This window comes from Chelon labrosus (assembly GCF_963514085.1).
Source record: "Chelon labrosus genome assembly, chromosome: 22".
Lineage (NCBI taxonomy): Eukaryota > Metazoa > Chordata > Actinopteri > Mugiliformes > Mugilidae > Chelon > Chelon labrosus.
Genome location: NC_140355.1, coordinates 153,068 through 173,358, shown reverse-complemented (window position 1 = coordinate 173,358; position 20,291 = coordinate 153,068). Strand labels below are relative to the sequence as shown.

Sequence of the window (20,291 nt, the reverse complement as noted above, 5' to 3'; positions counted from 1 at the left end):
ACCTCTTCGTTATGGCAACCCCCTCTCTCCTTATTAAAGAGCCGTGGATCAAGGACATCGGCGAAGCGACCTCTGACGAGCTATGGGCGAAAGGGTTGAATAGGATAAAAGCATGCTCTATTAATGCTCGACTTCAGTTCATTCAGTTTAAGGTAGTTCATAGGTTGCACTATTCCAAGACGAGACTGAACAGAATTTTTTCTGCTGTCTCCCCCACTTGTGATAAATGCAAATCAGCTGATAGAACTCTTGGGCATCTTTTCTGGGTTGACATTTTCAGTTTGTACAGTGCTGTTTATAATAGACCACTGGTTCCTGACTGTCTCTTAGTGATACTGGGCTGCTCCAACGGTTCTTTGGCTCTTCCATCCGCTTTACAACAAGCCCTCATGTTTGGTATGACCATTGCAAAATGGGTCATCCTAAAGGAGTGGAATTCAGCTTCCCCTCCTTTCTTCAAGAGGTGGCTAAATGATATGGTTTACTGTTTATACCTTGAAGAAGTTGGGTTTTCTATGTCTAACTCCCAAGATAAGTTTTAGAAGATCTGGGGCCCTTTCATATAATACAGGAAGGATAGACCACAAATTGGGACCTAAATGCGTGGCACTATCTTTTTTTTATTCTATTGTTCCTAGACAACACCGGTAGCACTGTGAGAGTCATGTTCTTCGACTTCTCCAGTGCATTCAACACAATCCAACCATCACTTCTCAGGGGGAAGCTGGAAGGAGCTGGAGTTAACAGTAGCCTGGCTGCATGGACCACCGACTACCTCTCCAACAGGCCGCAGTATGTGAGGCTTCGCGACTGTGTGTCTGATGTGGTCTGCAGCACAGGGGCGCCGCAGGGTACTATGGTACCTGGGTGTTCATCTCAACAATAAACTGGACTGGGCACACAACACAAATGCCCTGTACAGGAAGGGCCAAAGTCGTCTCCACCTGCTTAGACGACTGAGGTCCTGTGGAGTGTGCAAGTCACTGCTCAGGACTTTTTATGACTCTGTGGTAGCTTCTGCCATCCTGTATGCAGTGGTCTGCTGGAGTAGTGGGAGCTCAGAGAGGGACAGGAAGAGACTGAGGCCACGTCCACATGTACGAAAACGGTCTTTTCCCTCTCCGTTTTCGAGGGCATCGTTTCAAGAAATATCCGCGTCCACACAGGTCCGTTTCAGCACGACCGAAAACGCTACTTCATATTCCAGGCCTATAGGTGGCGCTGTTTCAGTTTCAGAAATTCACCAAAAACGGAGAGGAAGAGGCGGAGCATGCGCACAAATCTTGAGCGCTGTTTACAAATTGCCTTTTCTGCTCAGCGTGGTGGCACAGGAGCATGATATTTTGCCCTAGTAACCCTAATAGGCTCAATATCTTCTCCAGCAGGAGAACTAGCATGTAGTCTGCCATTGTTGTTGATGTTGTTATGAGACGTCTTTAGGGAGGTGGAAGGCTGCTCGGGGGTGTGGCGATGACATCATCGTTTTCGCCGTTTTCGCCGTCTACACAGAAAAGCAAGAGTTGCGTTTGCGAATTTCTCCACCCTGGGACCCGTTTTCAGAAAAGTGAGTTTTCGGGCTATGCGTTTACAGGATACATGTGGACGATCGGCCAAAACGATGAAAAATTTCTGCGTTTTTGCGTTTCCGTGTGGACGGCCCCTGAACAAACTGGTCAGATGGGCCGGCTCTGTCCTGGACTGCTCTTTGGACTCCATCAAGGAGCTGGGTGAGAGGAGGATGTTAGCCAAGCTAATCAATCATGGACAACCCCTCTCACCCACTCCATCAGATTGTAGAAGACCTAAGCAGCTCCTTCAGCAGCAGACTGCTGTAACCACGCTGCAAGAAGGAACGCTACCGCAGGTCTTTCATTCCAGCTGCCATCAGGCTGTACAACACCAGCCAATAGTCAATAATAACTGTCATTTTGCACAAATAAATCTGCTTTTTTGCACTGCCTTTTTGCACGAACCATTACCTCACCATCTCATAGTTTTTCAAAGTTTAAGCAATTATTTATTTGTAAAGTTTATTCCACCACCACACTGTATATTCGGAATGTCTTTAAATTTCTAGTTTTTCTCTATGTATTATTGAGTATTGAGTATTGTTATTTTTTTTTTATATATTGTTCAAATTTGTATTGTGTTTTTTTGGTAACTCTTTTCCCTCGAAGTCGTTTTCTGTATATGTATTTTGCCAAATTTCGTGCTACTGTGACAAGGAAATTTCCCATACGTGGGATTAATAAACGTGTCTTATCTTATCTATTAAAATATTTTATTTTTTTGTTAGTTATCCATACTGAGACTTTGCCATTCCCCTCCGGCTCAGGCCTTCTTGACCCTATCTGTGTGAGTGGTCTTTCTGGGACATCTGTTCAGTGAATCGTCATGTACAAATACACACTTTCTTTTCTAAATAATGTGCTGGCTGTATGTCTTTTTGTTATTTGTTCTGTTTTGTTTTAAATGTCTGGTTAACTGACTTTTTTGTTTGTATCATGTGTGCCTGTATGTATAAAATCTGTACAAATAAAATTTTACCAAAAAAAAATAAAAAATAAAACAGCTTCAGATTCCTTGTATGTATGGTCACACATGGCCAAATAAAGCTGATTCTGATTGTTATTCTTTTTCTGGTGGGAGTTGTTCATTAAAACATCAAATAAAGGAATATGTCTCATGTGCAGATCATGTTGCATGATAGTAATTACTGAGATGTTATTACTGAAAGAAAGGGAAACAAAATAAGAGTTGAGCTATTCCGGCTCGTACATAAGAAAGGGAGGGATGAGGGCGTCAATTGGCTTTTCAGGGGAGTCACTTTTTTTTTGCTGTGGCGAGATGTCACAGAGAAATATTCCCAACAGAAACACTGCACCGTAGCTGTCCTGTTAGCTCCACAGTTTACAAAGACATGCTGTTGTAGGCCTTTCCTTTAGTTTATCATCGGTCAGCATATCATTGGCTGTCAAGATATGACAGTTTTTTAGCGATTTCCTGCCTAATATTATATGAAATAGAATGTAATATTTCATCAGTGCTTCTACTTTAACTTGAGTAAATGATTTACTAGTAGAATGAAGAACCAAGAAAAGTGACTGTTACGAATTATCACATTTTTTTGTGTAAACTTAAATATATTTGTTATTGTATATTTTCCATTTGCTTGCATTATCTCGAGCAACAGTGCACAGTGTCCGCTCTTGGCCACAGTAGAATGATATTTGTCTGCAGCACAAAATCAAAAATCTTTACTGATCTGTAATTATAACGCAAAATTAAAAAAGATTATTATTTAAAACTCACCAATGTATGACTGATATAACAATAAAGATCTTCCTCTATATGTGTAGCTTTGTATAAAAACATATCCTTAAACACATATACATTGCAGTGTTTGGCTTATAGTTTTAACTCTCTGTACTCTGTTGAATGCCTGGCAGAGAAAACTACTCAATTAATTTTATCTGACATAGGCAAAGGCTTACGTTCAGACCTTGACATATGACCTTGAAAATCTAATTACACTACCAATTATTTTACCTGTAGCCCTATTGGTTCTTGGTTACCTGAGTGCTTTTTCCGGCTCCACTGGGTGCACTGACCAGCACCATGTTGTGGTTCTCCAGCTGTTCCAGCAGACTCTGCCTGAGTCCCCATACAGGTAACTGTCGCCTCTCTTCCAGAAGGGCGTAATACCGTGAAGAAAAGGGCAAACCATCATATGGGTTCACTTCTAGGTCTCCCAGTAGTTCATCATTCATTTCTCCTCCTCTTTCAACATCTCCCTCATCGTCTAGATCCCCAGACAACAGGGAAGACACAGACAGAGAGTCCACGGCTGCAGACGGTCGCATCTGGGATCTAGAGGAGGGGGAGGAAATGGATGGCTTTGATGTTGACGATGACATCATTGATTGGGGCCAGTGTTGAAGAAGTAGTGAGGGGCTCACAGAAAAGAGACCTGTACAGAGGAAAAACAATACTGATTGAAGGTCAAAACAGTGGTTCCCATAGGATTTTGTGAGACCCTGGCGACTCTTTATTTTTAGCACCTAATATCTACTATTAAATAATAACTGCACATATAATAAGATAATGCGTTTGCATCACTCTGTCTTTAAATTACCGTAATAAAGTTTCAAGTATGGAGTCGTTTCCTACTGGTTTTGATCAACTCTCTTAAAATAATTTCAAACTTCGGATTTTAAACAGTGGTGGTGGTGGTTCATCTGACCACCTTCAGCAGCAGACCATACTGCATCCCTGCTTTTCCCCATGTAGTTAACGATGCAATGTAATTCACTCCACAGACACTATTATACCCTATACAAATATAATTACTCACTGAAAAATAACCATCATACAGTCAGTGTTAAGTCACTTGTAAAAGCAGTGATCACATTTTGCCTGAAGACTGAATCCTTTTACATGTTCCCATTAATATGCATTTATCCTCAGCCATTTCAATTTCAGCATTTGCATTTGCATTCTGCATTCCCTTTCAAGCAGGCAAGTTTTTAACAGGCACTACACAAGTTCATCTAATAATAAAGTGTTTGCTTTTGTTTGTTGTTACAAAGGAAAGAGGAAGCATGGAAAGAATAATGTTCAGGCAGGTGCATCAAGTGAATCCAGTGTAGAAAGAGAAAGCAAAGACCAAAATAATAAAACACACACCCTCCTAGGCCTGTCACGATAATAAATTTTGCTGAATTTATTGCCGATAAACAATATTATTGTCAACATTATTTTGAGACCATTTTTTTCACTAATGTAATGATAATATGGCACAATAATGCAAGTGCACCCTTTCAAAAGCAATAAACGTTTATTTCTCAAGAGTATTTAACATTGTAATTGGAATGTCAAGAAATTTTAAATATCCTAAATAAATAAAACAAACATAAAAAACAACTGTTCGTCAAATGTTTGTATCATTAGCATTTTGCACCGTTTCATTTATATTTACGTTGACGACCAAACGCATCAGTGTGTGTTGACTGCCGGGGCGAAGGCTCCTCTGCATCTCGAGCTGCAGTTTTTTTTCCCAGTTGAGAAAACTGGACTGGACAGTTGTGTTTCAGGTGCGTGTACAAGTTGGTTGTATTGGCTTTTTTCGTTGCCACCGCTTTCAAACAAATACGATGTACTGGCTTGTCCGTGTTAATGGACTCACCTTATTCATTCACTTTAAATCCGAAATGTTCCCACACTGGGGCTGTGGCATTTTTCTTTGAAATCATCCCTTTTATTCCTACAAATTTCTACTCGCGTTATCTTGCTCTCTACTCCTCACGAGGCTTGCCTGGTGCACTCTGTGTATGCGGTCCCGCCTCCCCCCACTGAGACAAAGCTATTGTCGCCACACAACTCAAAGCCCACCTCTGCTCAAATGACCTGTTCGAACCATTTCAATCCGGTTTCCGTTCCCAACACAGCACCGAAACAGCCCTCCTGAAAGTCACCAATGACATCCTCCTCTCCGCAGACTCCGGCCAGCTCACCATCCTCATCCTCCTGGACCTCACTGCAGCTTTCGACACCATAAATCACACCATTCTCCTCTCCCGCCTTGAGTCCTCCCTCGGCATCACTGGCACTGCACTCTCCTGGCTCAAATCATACCTCTCAGACCGACAACAATTCATCCACATCAACAACTGCACCTCCTCCACTGTTCCTCTGTCCCAAGGTGTCCCCCAGGGATCGGTGCTTGGTCCTCTCCTCTTCATACTTTACCTGCTCCCCCTTGGCAACATCATTCGCCACCACGGTCTCCATTTCCACTGTTATGCTGATGACGTCCAGCTTTATATCTCCACCAACTCCATCACTCCCGCCACTCTTTCCACTCTCTCCAATTGCCTCGCTGACATCAAATCCTGGATGCAGATCAACTTCCTCAAACTAAATTGTGACAAATCAGACCTAATCATTATCGGCCCCAAATCCCTCAACAACACCACAGACAGTTTCCGCCTCACCATCGACAACTCCACCTTGTCTCCATCCCCCAACAGCCGCAACCTCGGAGTCATCTTTGACAGTAACCTCTCCTTTGATCATCACATCAATCAAATCACCAGAACTGCCTTCTTCCACCTCAAGAACATTGCCCGACTCCGTCCATCACTCTCCTTCTCTGCTGCTGAAACCCTCATTCACGCCTTCATCACTTCCAGAATTGACTACTGCAACAGCATCCTCTATGGCACACCATCCAAAACTTTAAATAAACTTCAGTACATCCAAAATTCTGCTGCACGTCTGCTCACCCACACCCGCTCCCGTGATCACATCACTCCTGTCCTCCAGAAACTCCACTGGCTCCCAGTTCCACAGCGTATTCAGTTCAAAATCCTCCTCCTCACACACAAAGCCCTCCATAACCAGGCCCCTTCCTATCTCACTGACCTGCTCCATCGCCACAATCCATCCCGCAGCCTCCGTTCATGTGACGCAAACATCCTTACTCCACCACTCAAGACCAAGCATCGAACCTGGGGCGACAGAGCCTTCTCTGCAGCTGCCCCCTCCCTCTGGAACTCTCTCCCCAAACACATCCGCGACTGTACCGACCTTCCTACCTTCAAATCTCTGACAAAAACACACCTTTTTAAAATTGCTTTTAATGTTTAGCTCAGTTTATTGTGTTTTTGATGTTATATTTCACATTGTTTTGCTAATTTGATGTCCTTTTTATGTAAAGTGTCTTTGAGTATCTTGAAAAGCGCTTTTAAATAAAATGTATTATTATTATTATTATTAAAGCCTGGATGACTCACTCCATTCATTATCCTATGGAACCAACGCACCCAGGTGCTGAGACTGATGCACAGAGAGAACCCTCTTGTCATCCAGCCTGTTTGATAGAGAGAGACGAGTAAGACAAACACGCATGCACATGGCAATATATCTAGGCCTACAAAATTATCAGCAGAGGCATATGTCACCAGTAGCGCCCCCTATAGACCATATTGCACGAAAGTTGGTGGGCTTGTAAGGAGTCATCCACAGATTATCATTTTAAAATTTCAAGTAGTTTACTGTGGTGGTTTGTGAGATATAAACATGTAGTTGTTGTAACGCCCCCTACAGCCCGAATTTCACGAAACATGATTGTACGCAAGCATATTATAATGACGGTCGCTAAGTTTCATAAGGATTGGGTGAATACTTCAAAAGTTATAGGCCTTAAAGTCATATGAAATGTGTCTGCGTCACTTGTAGCGTCACCTGTAGCGTCACCTGTAGCGCCCCCGTAGACGTAATGTCACGCAAATTGATGGGCGTCTACACAGTATGTTACAGTAGAGTGTATGCCACATTTCATGAAGTTAGCTATTGCAGTTTTTGAGATATTGAAATGTTGCTTGTATAGCGCCCCCTAGAGACCAATGGTCACAAAATTTGGGGTGCTTCTACAGAATCATATTATTATCAGTGATCTGAAGTTTGATAAAGTCTATATACTTTACAAAATATTAGCTTCGGAGTTACACTGTACCACACCATAAAAATTAATTCTTTTAACCCATTTAGGCCTTAATACTCTTCTGTAAACCCCCTCTCAAAACCTGAGGTTTTTCAAAATATGTCAACGCTTACTAAAACCTTAATTTCTCAGGCTCTGTAGCAGATAAAAACATGAGATAAAAAGCATTTGACAGCTTACTTCTTTGGCTTTCAACTTGACTGACTTGCTAGGGCATTATCTTCAAATGCATTTTTTTTAAAAATCAATAAACACCAAACATTTTTAAAATTTAGAAAATCAGTAAAGATCTATTTTTTCAATTACTTCGTCAATATCACTTCCTTCATTTGAGTCAGCCGTGACGGATCGCTAGCACGGTGTTTAAAATTTTTGACCAAAACATACTCCACGTGTAGGCTTATTTCGACCAATCACAAAGTGTTTTATTAGTCACATGAGTTTAAAAAAAATCCCTAAGCATCTCTGTCACTCACCCCAAGAATATTTCAGCCAATCACAGTGCATATAATTGGCCATGTACCTCGAAAAAGACAACGCTCAAAATGACACAGACGCGTTTGCCGGCCTTAATGGTAACTACGCATAGATGCGTGATCCGGTCTTAAAGGTAAACACGCACAGATGCGTGATCCGGTCTGAATGGGTTAATAGTATGAATGAAGTCGTGTAGCATTCACTGTGGGAGCGGAGCTGGATCAGTCTGTTGAAGAATATGCTCCGCTGCCCCTCTATTGTCTGGTGTAGTGGATGTGACGGATTGTCGATGATGGAGAGCAGTTTGTCCAGTGTCCTCCTGTCCCTCACTGAGACAAATGTCTCCAACTCACTGCCAACGACATGACCAGCCTTTCGGATCAATTTGTCAATCCTGCTTATGCCCTTTTTGCTGGTGCTGCTCCCCAAACAAACCACAGCAAAGTACAGGGCACTCGCAACAACAGTCTGGTTCAAAATCGTGAGCAACTAGCTGCATACGATAAGAGTTGAGCTGTTCCTAAGACCTAAGCTTCCTCAGGAAGTCTACTCAGTCCCTTTTTGTATACAGCATCACTGTTGTCACTCCGGTCCAGTCTGCTGTTCATGTGGACTCCCAGGTACTCTTATTGGTCCACTACTTCCACCTCCAGGCCAAGGATGGTCATGGCCTCCGCGGGTGTCCTCTTCCTCCTGAAGTCAATGACCAGATCTTTGGTCTTGTCCACATTCAGGAGTAGGTGATTTGCCTGGGACCACGCTACAAAGTCTCCGATCAGTGTCCTGTACTCCACCTCCTGTCCATCTCTAATACACCCAACCACTGCAGAGTCATCAGAGAACTTCTGCAGGTGGCAAGACCTAGAGCTACACTGGAAATCAGAGGTGTAAAGGGTGAACAGAAATGGACACAGGACAGTCCCCTGTGGTGCCCCCACATTATTGACAACAGTATCGGAGAGGGAGCCCCCCCAGCCGCACAAACTGGGGCCCGGTATCCTTTCCAGCTTCAGACTCAGGTTGAAGATGAAGTGCAGGATGCCAGACAGCTGTGAAGGGCAAGTCCTCAGGACCCAGGGGTTGACACGATCCGGGTCTGCTGTCTTGCCTTGCTTGACTCTCTCTAGCTGTCTTCTCACCTGGCCAGGCGTCACAGTCATAGGGCTGACCTTCTCAGTGAGGATGGGAGTTGGGGGAAGAGCAGAGGTGATAGGCAGGAAGGGGTCGGTGGTGAGTTGTTGACTGGCTGTCTGGGGGGGTGTAAAGACTGGAGTGTGGGGGTGGAGGGCCAGCAGGGGGTCCAGTGCTGAATCTATTGACAAAGGCATTAAGCTCGTTGGCTCTGTCTGGGCCGCCGTCCTGTTGCTTGGCTTTGATGTTGAAGCCAGTGATCAGCTTCATGCTTCTCCACACGTCCCGGGTGTTGTTCTGCTGGAGCTTGGCCTCCAGTTTCCTTCTGTCGTCGTCCTTACATTCCCTCAACTGGACCTCGAGTTGCCACTGTATGCTTTTCAACTTGTCCTTATCTCCAGATCTGAAGGACTGCTTCTTCTTGTTCAGCAGATCCTTCAGCTGGGTGGTGATCCAAGGCTTGTTGTTAGGATAACAGCAGACAGTCCTTGTCGGGATTACTGTATCCTCACTAGGGCTGCCACAAATGATTATTTTGATAGTTGATTAATCACCGATTATTTTTTCGATTAGTTGACTAATCAGATCATACGTAAATTGAATGTAAAACATACAGATAGATAGATAGATAGATAGATAGATAGATAGATAGGTTTTATTTGTCACATGCACAGTTATACATAGTACAATGCACAGTGAAATGTACTGTTGTACCTGCAGCCAGTAGTAAGAAAATATATAAGTACTACAGTAAACAGTAGTTACTACAGTAAACAGTAGTTGCACACAAGGTAAGCAATATAAGTGTAATGTACACCGATAGAGAAATAGAATATAAAAAAATAAAATAAAATAAAATAAAAAAAAAATGAGAATAAAAATAAAAATATCGACTGAATAAAAATATAGACTGGTAAACTTGGGAGGTGGGGGGGTAGTTGTATATGTACATAATTTACAGTATTAAATATTAAATATTAAGCAGCTACATGAATAAAGTGCAGTGGTATTTAAGTCCAGTTAAGGCTCAGAGTTGAGCAGGCGGATGGCATGGGGATAAAAACTCTTCTTCAGCCTCTCAGTCTTTGTCCTCAGGCAACGGAAACGCCGGCCTGATGGCAGTAGAGAGAAGAGAGAGTGTCCGGGGTGACTGGGCTGTTTCAGGATCTTTGTGGCCCTTAACCTGCAACGTTTGGTGTAAATGTCCTGCAGGTTGGGGAGGGGGGTTCTGATGGTCCGCTCCGCTGAACGGACCACCCTCTTGAGGGCCAGGAAGTCCTGCCTGGTACAATTTCCCATCCAGGTGGTGATGCTCCCACACAAGATGCTCTCGATGGTGCAGGTGTAAAAGTTTCTGAGCACCTTGAGAGGGAGCTTAAAGTCTCTGAGACGTCTGAGGAGGTAGAGACGCTGTCTGGCCTTCTTCACGATGGTGTTCAGATGGTGAGTCCATGACAGGTCCTGTGAGATGGTCACTCCCAGGTATCTGAAAGTGTCCACTCTTTCCACCTCAGAGCCACAGATAATGAGTGGATGGAAGTCCCTCTGCTGTTTCCTGCTGAAGTCCACAATCAGTTCCTTTGTTTTGCTGACGTTCAGCAGGAGGTGGTTCTCCCGGCACCAGTCCTCCAGGTGGGACACCTCCCTCCTGTAGGCTGTCTCGTCGTCGTGGGAGATTAGTCCTACAACAGCGGTGTCGTCAGCAAACTTGATGATGATGTTGGAGTCTGAAGTGGCCTCGCAGTCGTGTGTGTACAGCGAGTACAGCAGAGGGCTGAGCACACAGCCCTGGGGGGATCCAGTGTTGAGAGTCAGGGGGGCTGAAGTGTGGTGACCCACTCGGACCACCTGTGGTCTGCCGGTCAGGAAGCTGTAGATCCACCTGCACAAGGAGGAGTCCAGTCCCAGGTCATGCAGCTTAGCAGCCAGTCTGGAGGGGACTATGGTATTGAATGCTGAGCTGTAGTCAACAAACAGCACTCTCACATAGTTTCCCTTACCAGTGTCCACGTGGGAGAGGGTCTTGTGGAGGAGGAGGTTTATGGCGTCATCTGTAGATCTGTCCGGCCGGTATGCAAACTGTAGTGGATCCAGGGTGGCAGGCAGTGTGGAGGTGATGAATGTCTTGATCAGTTTCTCAAAACATTTCATCACCACAGATGTGAGGGCTATGGGCCTGAAGTCATTGGAGCTGCTGGGGTGTGGTTTCTTTGGGACAGGGACTATTATGGACTTCTTGAAGCAGGTTGGGATCACACACTGTCTGAGTGAGAGGTTAAATATCACTGTAAACAGAGGTGCCAGCTGATCAGCGCAGGTTTTGAGGACACGCCCACTAATCCCGTCTGGTCCAGCTTATCGCACCAGCATGAAGCTGCATATAACCATCATTAGTTTTCAGCTTGAAGTGTTTAAGGTATATGCTAACTAAAAATAAAGACAATTAAGATGATAGTTCATTAAAACTTTAACGTTTACAGCTATATGAGTAAGTAGTAAGTTAGCTCTCTGTTTATGCTAATATTAGCAGCTAACTAGCCAGTTAGCTTACCGAGACGACGGTCCTTCTTCATCATTCTCACAAGTAGAGTCGTCACGATACCAAAATGAGTAAGCACGATACTATACCAGACAAAGTATCACGGACGGTTCTGGGTATTATCGCGATACTGCTGCCTTTTTTATTATTATTTTTATGAACTGCAATGTATTTGTACAAGTTATAAATACTACTTATATTACTTATAATGTTGAGCAAAATTAGTGGTGCCACTGACGACGACGCGGCAGACTCACCGCTCGGCCCGGTGCTTCTGCCGGGGTGAGTGTGTTGTCTCGTGTTTGTGACTGTAAGCCGCGCGCGTGTCTGGGCGAGACAGAACTTTAGCTTGTTGTTTGTTTTGAAGCGAATTTCTAACAAAGCGGAGCTGCCTTCATGGAGTTCGTTCTTGCCGGCAGAAACACACGAACAGCCAATCAGCTAACCGACGGGCGGACCCAACGTGCGGAAACAGCCTATCATATCCCCAGACGTCACCAGTAACAGGCAAACAGCCAATCATTCAGCAGCTGTTCGGTTGCAGTAGTTGCCATGTGGGTTTGTTTACAAGGGAGACGTGGCAGTGGAAGGTGCCGCAGCAGTTTTGAGAGAAAAAAAAAGATTATAAAAAAAAAAAAAAAAAAGACGCGTCGACTATTAAATTAGTTGTCGACGATTTTAATAGTCGACATAATCGTGACTAGTCGACTAATCGTGGCAGCCCTAATTTTCACAGAAGTTTATATTGTCCGTGATGCAGTCCATCATGCTGTCCATGTCATTCCCGTGGGGCTGGCAGAGCACGTCACAGTTGGTGGTTTCAAAGCAGCCCTGCAGAGCGACGCTAGCCTCCTCACTCCACCTCCTAACTGTACTCAGGCTGTCTCTTCGCTGCAGGAACATACTCAGGTGTTAAAAACACCAAATTGTGATCAGACTGTCCCAGTGGGGGCAGGGCAGTGACATTGTATGTGTCCTTTGAATTAGTATACAGTAGGTCCAGGGTTCTATTTTCCCGGGTCGCACAATTAATAAACTGGTGGAAAGTGGGTAAAACAGTGTCCAAGGTGATATGATTAAAATCCAATGACAACAAGGGCCTCCGGGTGTTTGGACTGTTGCCTGGCAGCAGTGGCGTGGATAGTGTCACACGCTGCTGCCTTGTCCGCTGAGGGAGGGATGTAAACTCCCACAAAGATGACAGACGTGAATTCCCTCTGTAAATAAGATGGACGCATTCCTACTGCTGAAAGTTCAATGTCCAGTGCACAGACACGCTCCTTCACAGTTATATGAGCGGGGTTGCACCATCTCTCATTCACACAAACAGCAATCCCGCCGCTGTTCTTCTTACCGCTCAGCACCGTGTCTCTATCTGCCCGTAGAGTCTTGAAGCCGGATATATACGCACTGTGGTCCGGGAAGTCCACGTGCAGCCAGGTCTCCGTAAAACACAAAATACTGCTCACGGAGTACTCCTTCTGGGTTCTAACAAGCGCACACAGTTCGTCCATCTTATTTACCAGAGAACTCACGTTCCCCATAAGGACAGATGGCACCGCCAGTTTGAATTTCCGTCTCTGCTCTTTCACTTTCGCTCCTAAGTTCCACGGGAATCAGAGGCCTCGCTCCGGACAGCACAGGGGGCATGGACAACGCTAGCAGTTGCTCTCGTGTATACACGAACGGACGGCCACTCTGTTGAGCGCAACAGCTCAACACTGAAAGTCCAGGAAAAAAAACACGAAAAAAAGCAGCTTAAAGAGACAAAAACGGCAAGAAACATGGCGATTGATTTTTTGCATAGAATTCAAGGATAAGTTAGAAAAAAGATTGAAGGAACACACAAGAACAACTTAAAAAGTTAAGAATCACAGAGCTACTGATGACCTGCTGCCACTCTTTCAGGCACCCTCACACAAGATTGCTAAACTGGTGTAAAGCAAAGCCTATGGATTCTGAGATTTCTGCTAATGCACTTTTCACTATCACATAGGCTACAATGTAATGTTGCATTAACCCTTCAGAGATCCTTTAAAATCCTGACACATTTGTCCCTAATGACACAAAATATCCTCTTCCTAAAAACTGCTGTAAAAGTATTATATATTATATATTTTTTCCACTTTAAAAGAATCTTTTAAAACTACTTTAAAAAACTACTTCAGCCTGAACTATACATAACATAAAATATTTTTTATATAGTATATGTATTTATTTTCTATAATTTTTTTTAACCCTTTAAAGGCCAATATGTTAGCAAAACTCATATTTTTTAGCGAAAAAAAAATATATAAAAAATTCATTGAAACATATTTCATTGAATATTTGCCTGTCAATATTTTTGATGCATCTTTATTTTTTCTACAGTGGCAGATTAAAAAAAACCAAAAAAACTCACACTCGAGGTCCTAAGGAGACAAGTATTATATATTAATATTTTTTTCCATTTTAAAATGGTCACTCTTTTAAGAGTACTTCAGCCGGAACTATACATATAAACAAATTATTATTTTTTGTATGTTTTTAACCTTTGAAGGCCAATATGTTTACAAAACTCCCCAGATTTTTAGCGAAAAACTCAAATAATTTCCATAAAACATATTTGATTGAATAACAAATATATTATATCATTATTTTAAGGGCATGAGATGGGTCAGTGATTGGCAGCAACACTAATTTTGATGCATCTTTACTTTTTCCACAGTGGCAGACTAAAGTTAATCTTAGCCTATAATGATATATGATGAGTTTCACTAAGCCTTCTCCTACTACAAGTAAGTATTTTCTCCCACGCTTATAATGTTGTGTTTAAGATGAACATTGTATGATGAACACTGAAAGATGAACATTGAAAAAGAAACTTGGAACATTTGGGTATGTTGTTGGGAATGGGGAGAGGGCAAAAGAGAGAGAGGGCAGCAAATGAGAGAGAGACAGAGACAGAGAGAGAAATAGAGTTAGAGAGAGCGTATGTATCTGGGTGTGAGAGTCCAGCTCAAGTGGAGCAGAGGCTGCAAATGGACAGACTGTGGTTCTTGCATGTGAGGGGTCATCAGCATCTCTCCCACCTCTTCAATGTTGAGCTTCATCCAGTCTGGTTTCCGCTGCTGCTAGGATGGCTTGATTGATGTCCCCACAATGAAAGGATTGTAAAGTGAAATTTCAACCAAGTTGTGGAAGAGGGACAGTGGGCAAATGAGAGGGAGGGTCAGGCTTGTTTTCATGAATTGTGCCAACCAGGGCCAGTTTCCTCCTGAGCAGCTCCTCTATGAGTGTGAAGGAGGTGAAAATTGTCACAGGTAATGTCATCTCCAGGACCACCAACATCCCCTGGTTCACTTGAGCAGCTGCTTTACCTATGTACACCTGCAGTCTCCAGAAACAGGTCAGTTTGAGATTACAGGTTGCCTAAATATTTATTACATATTTGGACGGCTTTTTTGGCATGTACTGCCTAAAGCATCACCTGCCTCTGAATGGGACGAACTGTTCATCTACGCAGATGTCCCCATCTGGGCTTAACGCCATCGTCAGGGGGTGCATCCACATATCCCAGACTTTGCAGCAGGCAGGCAGCTTGTCATTACAGTGTCAGGGTCAGGAATGCTTGTCGTGGAACCGCAGTGAAGCCTCTTGTGGAACATCAAATCATCCCGGAAAATGCTCCGTCCTGATTTCTCACTCCAGAGCATGAGGGTTGATTCACTTTTTGACCTGTAAACACCCCCCAAAACGAGTAGCCCCATGCAAGCCTGCAGTTCCTTTGCGTTCACATCTTGCCAGTCTGGGATTGAGCATCTCCCATGCAGGTTTGTCATGGCCACAATATGCTTCATCCATCAGCAGCAGTGCAAAACTGGATGTCTGGTCAATGAGTCGGGCATAATGTGTAGGTCCCAGGATCAAACCTCTGGCTGCTTCTGTCTCTGAGGCCTGTTCATGTCAACCTCAGAGTCCTCGGAGGAGGATGAGGAGCATATAAATAACCTGAGCGCAAATCAAAACAAAGCGCAAATTTTGTTTTGGTTCTGGCTCCACCTCGTTTTTATTATTGAATTAGTTTATAATGCAGAGTGTGGCCTTCTAAGAGAAAAGACTTTGAACACCCCCTCCAACATACACATCATTATCCAGCATCAATAGCAACACACACTCATGGTTTCAGTAGCAAGGCACCTTTGCAGAAAAACGTAAAAAGTGTGAAATTTTGCTGTATGCATTTAAAGGGGAAATAATAGCACAATCTGGTAGACAACTATAAAAATGTTTAATTGAAGGCTGGTAGTCCACAATGAAATATTAACCTAAAGACATGCATTAATTTATGTTAAGATAAATGTGGGCTCAAAAAGTGCATTTTCAATGGGAATTCAATTTGACCCTAGGAACAAATGTGTTGGTTTTTGCGTAGCCATGGTTTTTAGCCAAAACTGACACAATTCTAAAGATTTCAGCTATATTCGACACAGCCAAAATGGCTTGAAAATAAAAAAAAATGGAATGACACAAAATGTCCCCAGGATCTCTTAAGGGTTAATGTATCGTTTTAATTTTGCAACTGTTTATTTTCTTTCTTTTAATTTTAAGCAATGAGAGGGAGAATAAAAACAAGTGGACAGCCCATGCTCAATGCTGCAACATAAGTAACTTGTAATAAATACATAGTCAAAAACTCTATATTTGCAATGACATAGCCAATGTTCCATTTTAACTCACTCACTGTACAATGTTTTGTGCTGCTTGAAACAATGCAGACCAGGCAGTGAACATTATTATCTAAAACCGTGTTTGTACGATAATAAATATTATGTGAACGGGATTATCTAATAGGGTTCACCAATGGGCTGAGCCACATTTACGGAGGTATCTGTAGAACAAAAGACAAAATAAATACTCGTGTGGATGCCATTTTCTGGCTGTTTATTTTACATTACAAATTAAACACCTTTCCTAATTATTGTTTAGATACAGTTAATATCCAAATTAATTATTAAATACTATGTGAAGCATCACCTGTACGGACTAATGTGGCGTTTTAAGCTAGGCCAGTGGCGTCCACTTCTGTTTTCACAGCAATTAGTGTCTCTCATATGAGTGTCATTTCAATTTAGTGTCAACGTAACAGCTGACAGTCACACAGGTATTTTGATAAAACAATGACAAAATACCAGGAAACGACTAAACGCAGAAATATCCAGTCACAGGTATCTTACGTGTGAGACATACCTGGAGGCAGGTGAAGAAACCTCGAAGACACACTCAGCCTTAAGCCTACTGTTGTCGGTGTACACAGGTCTAGCGTCCTCCGTGACTCACAAACCGCCCTAACATACCGGACAGCAGCTGAATAAAACCCCGGAAAGTAGAGGAAAGGCCGATATACATTCACCGATCCTATCCGTGAGTCCTTACTGGTCCAGAGTATTTCCTGACTGCTGACAAAGATAATAAAATAAGACGGCGCTGTGTGGTTAAACTAGCTTGAAGCCGCCATGTTTGGCTGCCTCTCCAATATCGGCTGTCAAACATAGTGCTACGTTCAAGGCTCCTCGGAGAGTTTGATTTCTTCTGGCTGGAGGCACTACCGTGAAGATGCAATACCGCCACCTACAATGTTGGAGTTTGGCTGCCACCGTCACCGCTTAGACTCTACGCTCAGAGGGACACACGGAATATGACAGTAAAAGCCCACCGAGACATGTCTGTTTGTTTCCAGGTTTCAAGGGGCCTCATGTACGTGGGTTGCGTGCGTACAAAAACGTTCCGTACGTACTCGCTCACGGAAAAGTTCTGATGTATCAAGAGGGAAAAGTCCGGGAACTTTGTACGTGCCTACGCCAACGCCATGGCTGGCGTACGCTGGCTTCTACAGATGTCGATCCTTTGGCAACACTTAAAGGGTGATGCCGGGAAACTGTCATAAATGTGAAAACTATTACTCCGACCGATCGGGACTGTGCCGGTCGACCCTGAGCAGAACATATCAGATTCCCATACAATGCATCTGAACAGGTCAACATTAAAGAGCAATTTGCTCGTACTTATTATCGTACTCTATATTATTTTATTCCCCTTATTATATACGATTTTAATTATTTTATTGCATTTCATTGTCTTCGTTTCTATTCTTTTCTAGTTTCTGAGAGCAGTGACAGGGATGAGTTGATGTAGGGGATTTTCTTCATTGAAAAGAAGGTTTTAAGCTCCAACAAATAGCTTTAAGTTATGTAAATGAACACCTACATGGCATTAATGCAAGAATATGTACTACTATAAAACTGAATTAGTGCATTTATGGATTGACAGCTTTCTGTTTCCCTCCTGTCACCTAATTACGTGACAACTTGAGTGGAAAAATAAGTCAATCTTATGCTGCCTTTTCCTTTTTGTCATTCCTAACACAAAGAATAATGATAATGTTAAATAATATCAAAATCAGTGGATGGCTCTAGAAAACTGTCAGTTACCATCGGCTTGCATTAACTCTGTTTGCCACCTGGCTTGCTTAATATTAGCTGACATGCCACAAAGCAAGACATAGTTTAGTTATTTACAGAGAAAATACTACATTATTAACTTGTTAAATTATCGTTTCATTCTTCTGCTCTGTTCGATGTCTGCGGCAGCGACTGACGTCTAGAGGAGGGCGGATCGATCCAAATATCGATAATATCGATACCAACGTTGGTATCGAGATTGATCGATACCAATGTAATGAGCTCGACACTTACGTTTCAGTTTCTCTCGTTTCATTAAAGGGAAACTCCGGCGCAAAATGAACCTGGGGTTAATAACACATGTGTACCGAGTTTGACCGTTCTCTGGTATTTGTTTTCATGCATTTGTTTTGTTAGTCAAATGTGACCAGTTTTCTTGCAAACCGCTATTTAGCGTATAACGCTAGCCTTCGGGGCACACCGACACATAAAAAGAAATCGCTATTTCTATACCACTAACAAGGCTCACAATATCACCACACTTACACGGTAGCATAACTAGGGTCTCTACATGTAAACCGAACCATTGAGAACTTTGCAAGTATACAGGCAGTTTATTAAAAAAGGAATACAGTACCGCTGGCGTCTGTCTCGCATATCCAGGCGGGCGCCATCTTGGGGAAACTGAACTCTCTTCGTTCAGTGCTCTCAGTGCTTTCTTCCGGCAACAGACAGTTCAGTTTCCCCAAGATGGCGCCCGCCTGGATAGTCGAGCCAGACGCGAACGGTACTGTGTTCCTTTTTAAATAAACTGCCTGTATACTTGCAAAGTTCTCAGTGCTTCGGTTTACATGTAGAGACCCTAGTTATGCTACCGTGTAAGTGTGGTGATATTGTTAGCCTTGTTAGTGGTATAGAAATAGCGATTTCTTTTTATGTGTCGGTGTGCCCCGAAGGCTAGCGTTATACGCTAAATAGCGGTTTGCAAGAAAACTGGTCACATTTGACTAACAAAACAAATGCATGAAAACAAATACCAGAGAACGGTCGAACTCGGTACACATGTGTTATTAACCCCAGGTTCATTTTGCGCCGGAGTTCCCCTTTAAAGAAGCGACCTGACTCTGTCTAGATGCCGCTGCTGTGACAGAGCAGATCAGGCTCGTTTTGCTCCTCCTCCCCCTCGCGTGAGTTTGTTGTAGGCCTACCGTCATGTGACTCCGCAGCGGCAGGTGACCGAACACCGCCCACCGCTACCAGCCAGGCTCGGCCAGCAGCAACGAGAGAAAGAATAGGGCTGTTTGGTTATATTTTCGGGCCGAAAATGAAACGATAGCAAGTTGTGCTATTTGTAAAAAGGTGGTAAGATACAGTGGTAACACAACAAACTTGTAAAAGCATATAGAAATTTTTAAAATCCCCGCCTACTTGGCCCCTACAGATGCTGATAAGAAGAAAAAAAGTGCACTAAAGGTTAGAAATGTTCTTATTTTTGTATTGTATTGTATTGTACTTCCTAAACACGTCCTTACATTGTTTATAATATTTGTTGTGGAGTGATAATTTAAGAAAAAAAAATCCAGAAAGAAGTTCAATGAAGGGAGAGATTAGGTTTTTATTGTAGTTTCTGAACATGCCTGAAAAAAATTTTGTTTTTATTTGTCCTCAAGTGATCATTTTGTGTTGTTTCTGAACAAAAACTTTTATTGTGATAAATTATTTTCTATTTACTTATAAACCAAATTCTGTACTGAACTTTAATTGATTAATAATCCAAAAGGCAAATCACGAAAACACTTACAATGTCATGAGAATTAATTCAGATTTAGATTGATTCAGATTGATGGTGCATCCCCCACGGGTGTGACGCCCATGCACATTGCTATAAAAGCGTAGCGTCTCCAATTCGCTTTCTGTGAAGTTCTTCTTTTTTCCCGTCTTATATTCATTCTTATGTTTTCTTTTTCTGATCGCGCAGAGGTGCAGGGCGTATTTAAATATAATTTTTATATTTAAAAGGAGCGTGGTTATGGAGTTGCATATTTAAAAGGGGCGTGGACAGGGAGGGGTCGGGTACGCACGATTGAAATGTACAAATGTAAAAATGCTTCTAAATCTGAGCGTGCACCACGTTTTTGAAGGAAATCCACGCAAGTCTTCGTACATGAGGCCCCAGGTCATTTAACAGAAAGCTACTGGA

The 20,291-nt window shown here is 42.9% G+C and overlaps 1 protein-coding gene across 1 annotated transcript in view; it reads right to left on the bottom strand.

Moving 5' to 3' along the window:
• The window catches only part of dqx1 (DEAQ box RNA-dependent ATPase 1), a 57,914-nt gene extending 40,539 nt beyond the window's left edge, over positions 1-17,375 (bottom strand). Inside the window, exons 1-2 of the mRNA XM_084572466.1 lie at positions 16,881-17,375; positions 3,576-3,970 (exon numbers count right to left, since the gene is read on the bottom strand). Of these exons, the coding sequence (XP_084428592.1) occupies positions 3,576-3,920 (345 nt within the window). The 5' untranslated portion in view covers positions 3,921-3,970; positions 16,881-17,375. The remainder of the gene's footprint in view (positions 1-3,575; positions 3,971-16,880) is intronic.
• Positions 17,376-20,291: the final 2,916 nt, after the last annotated feature.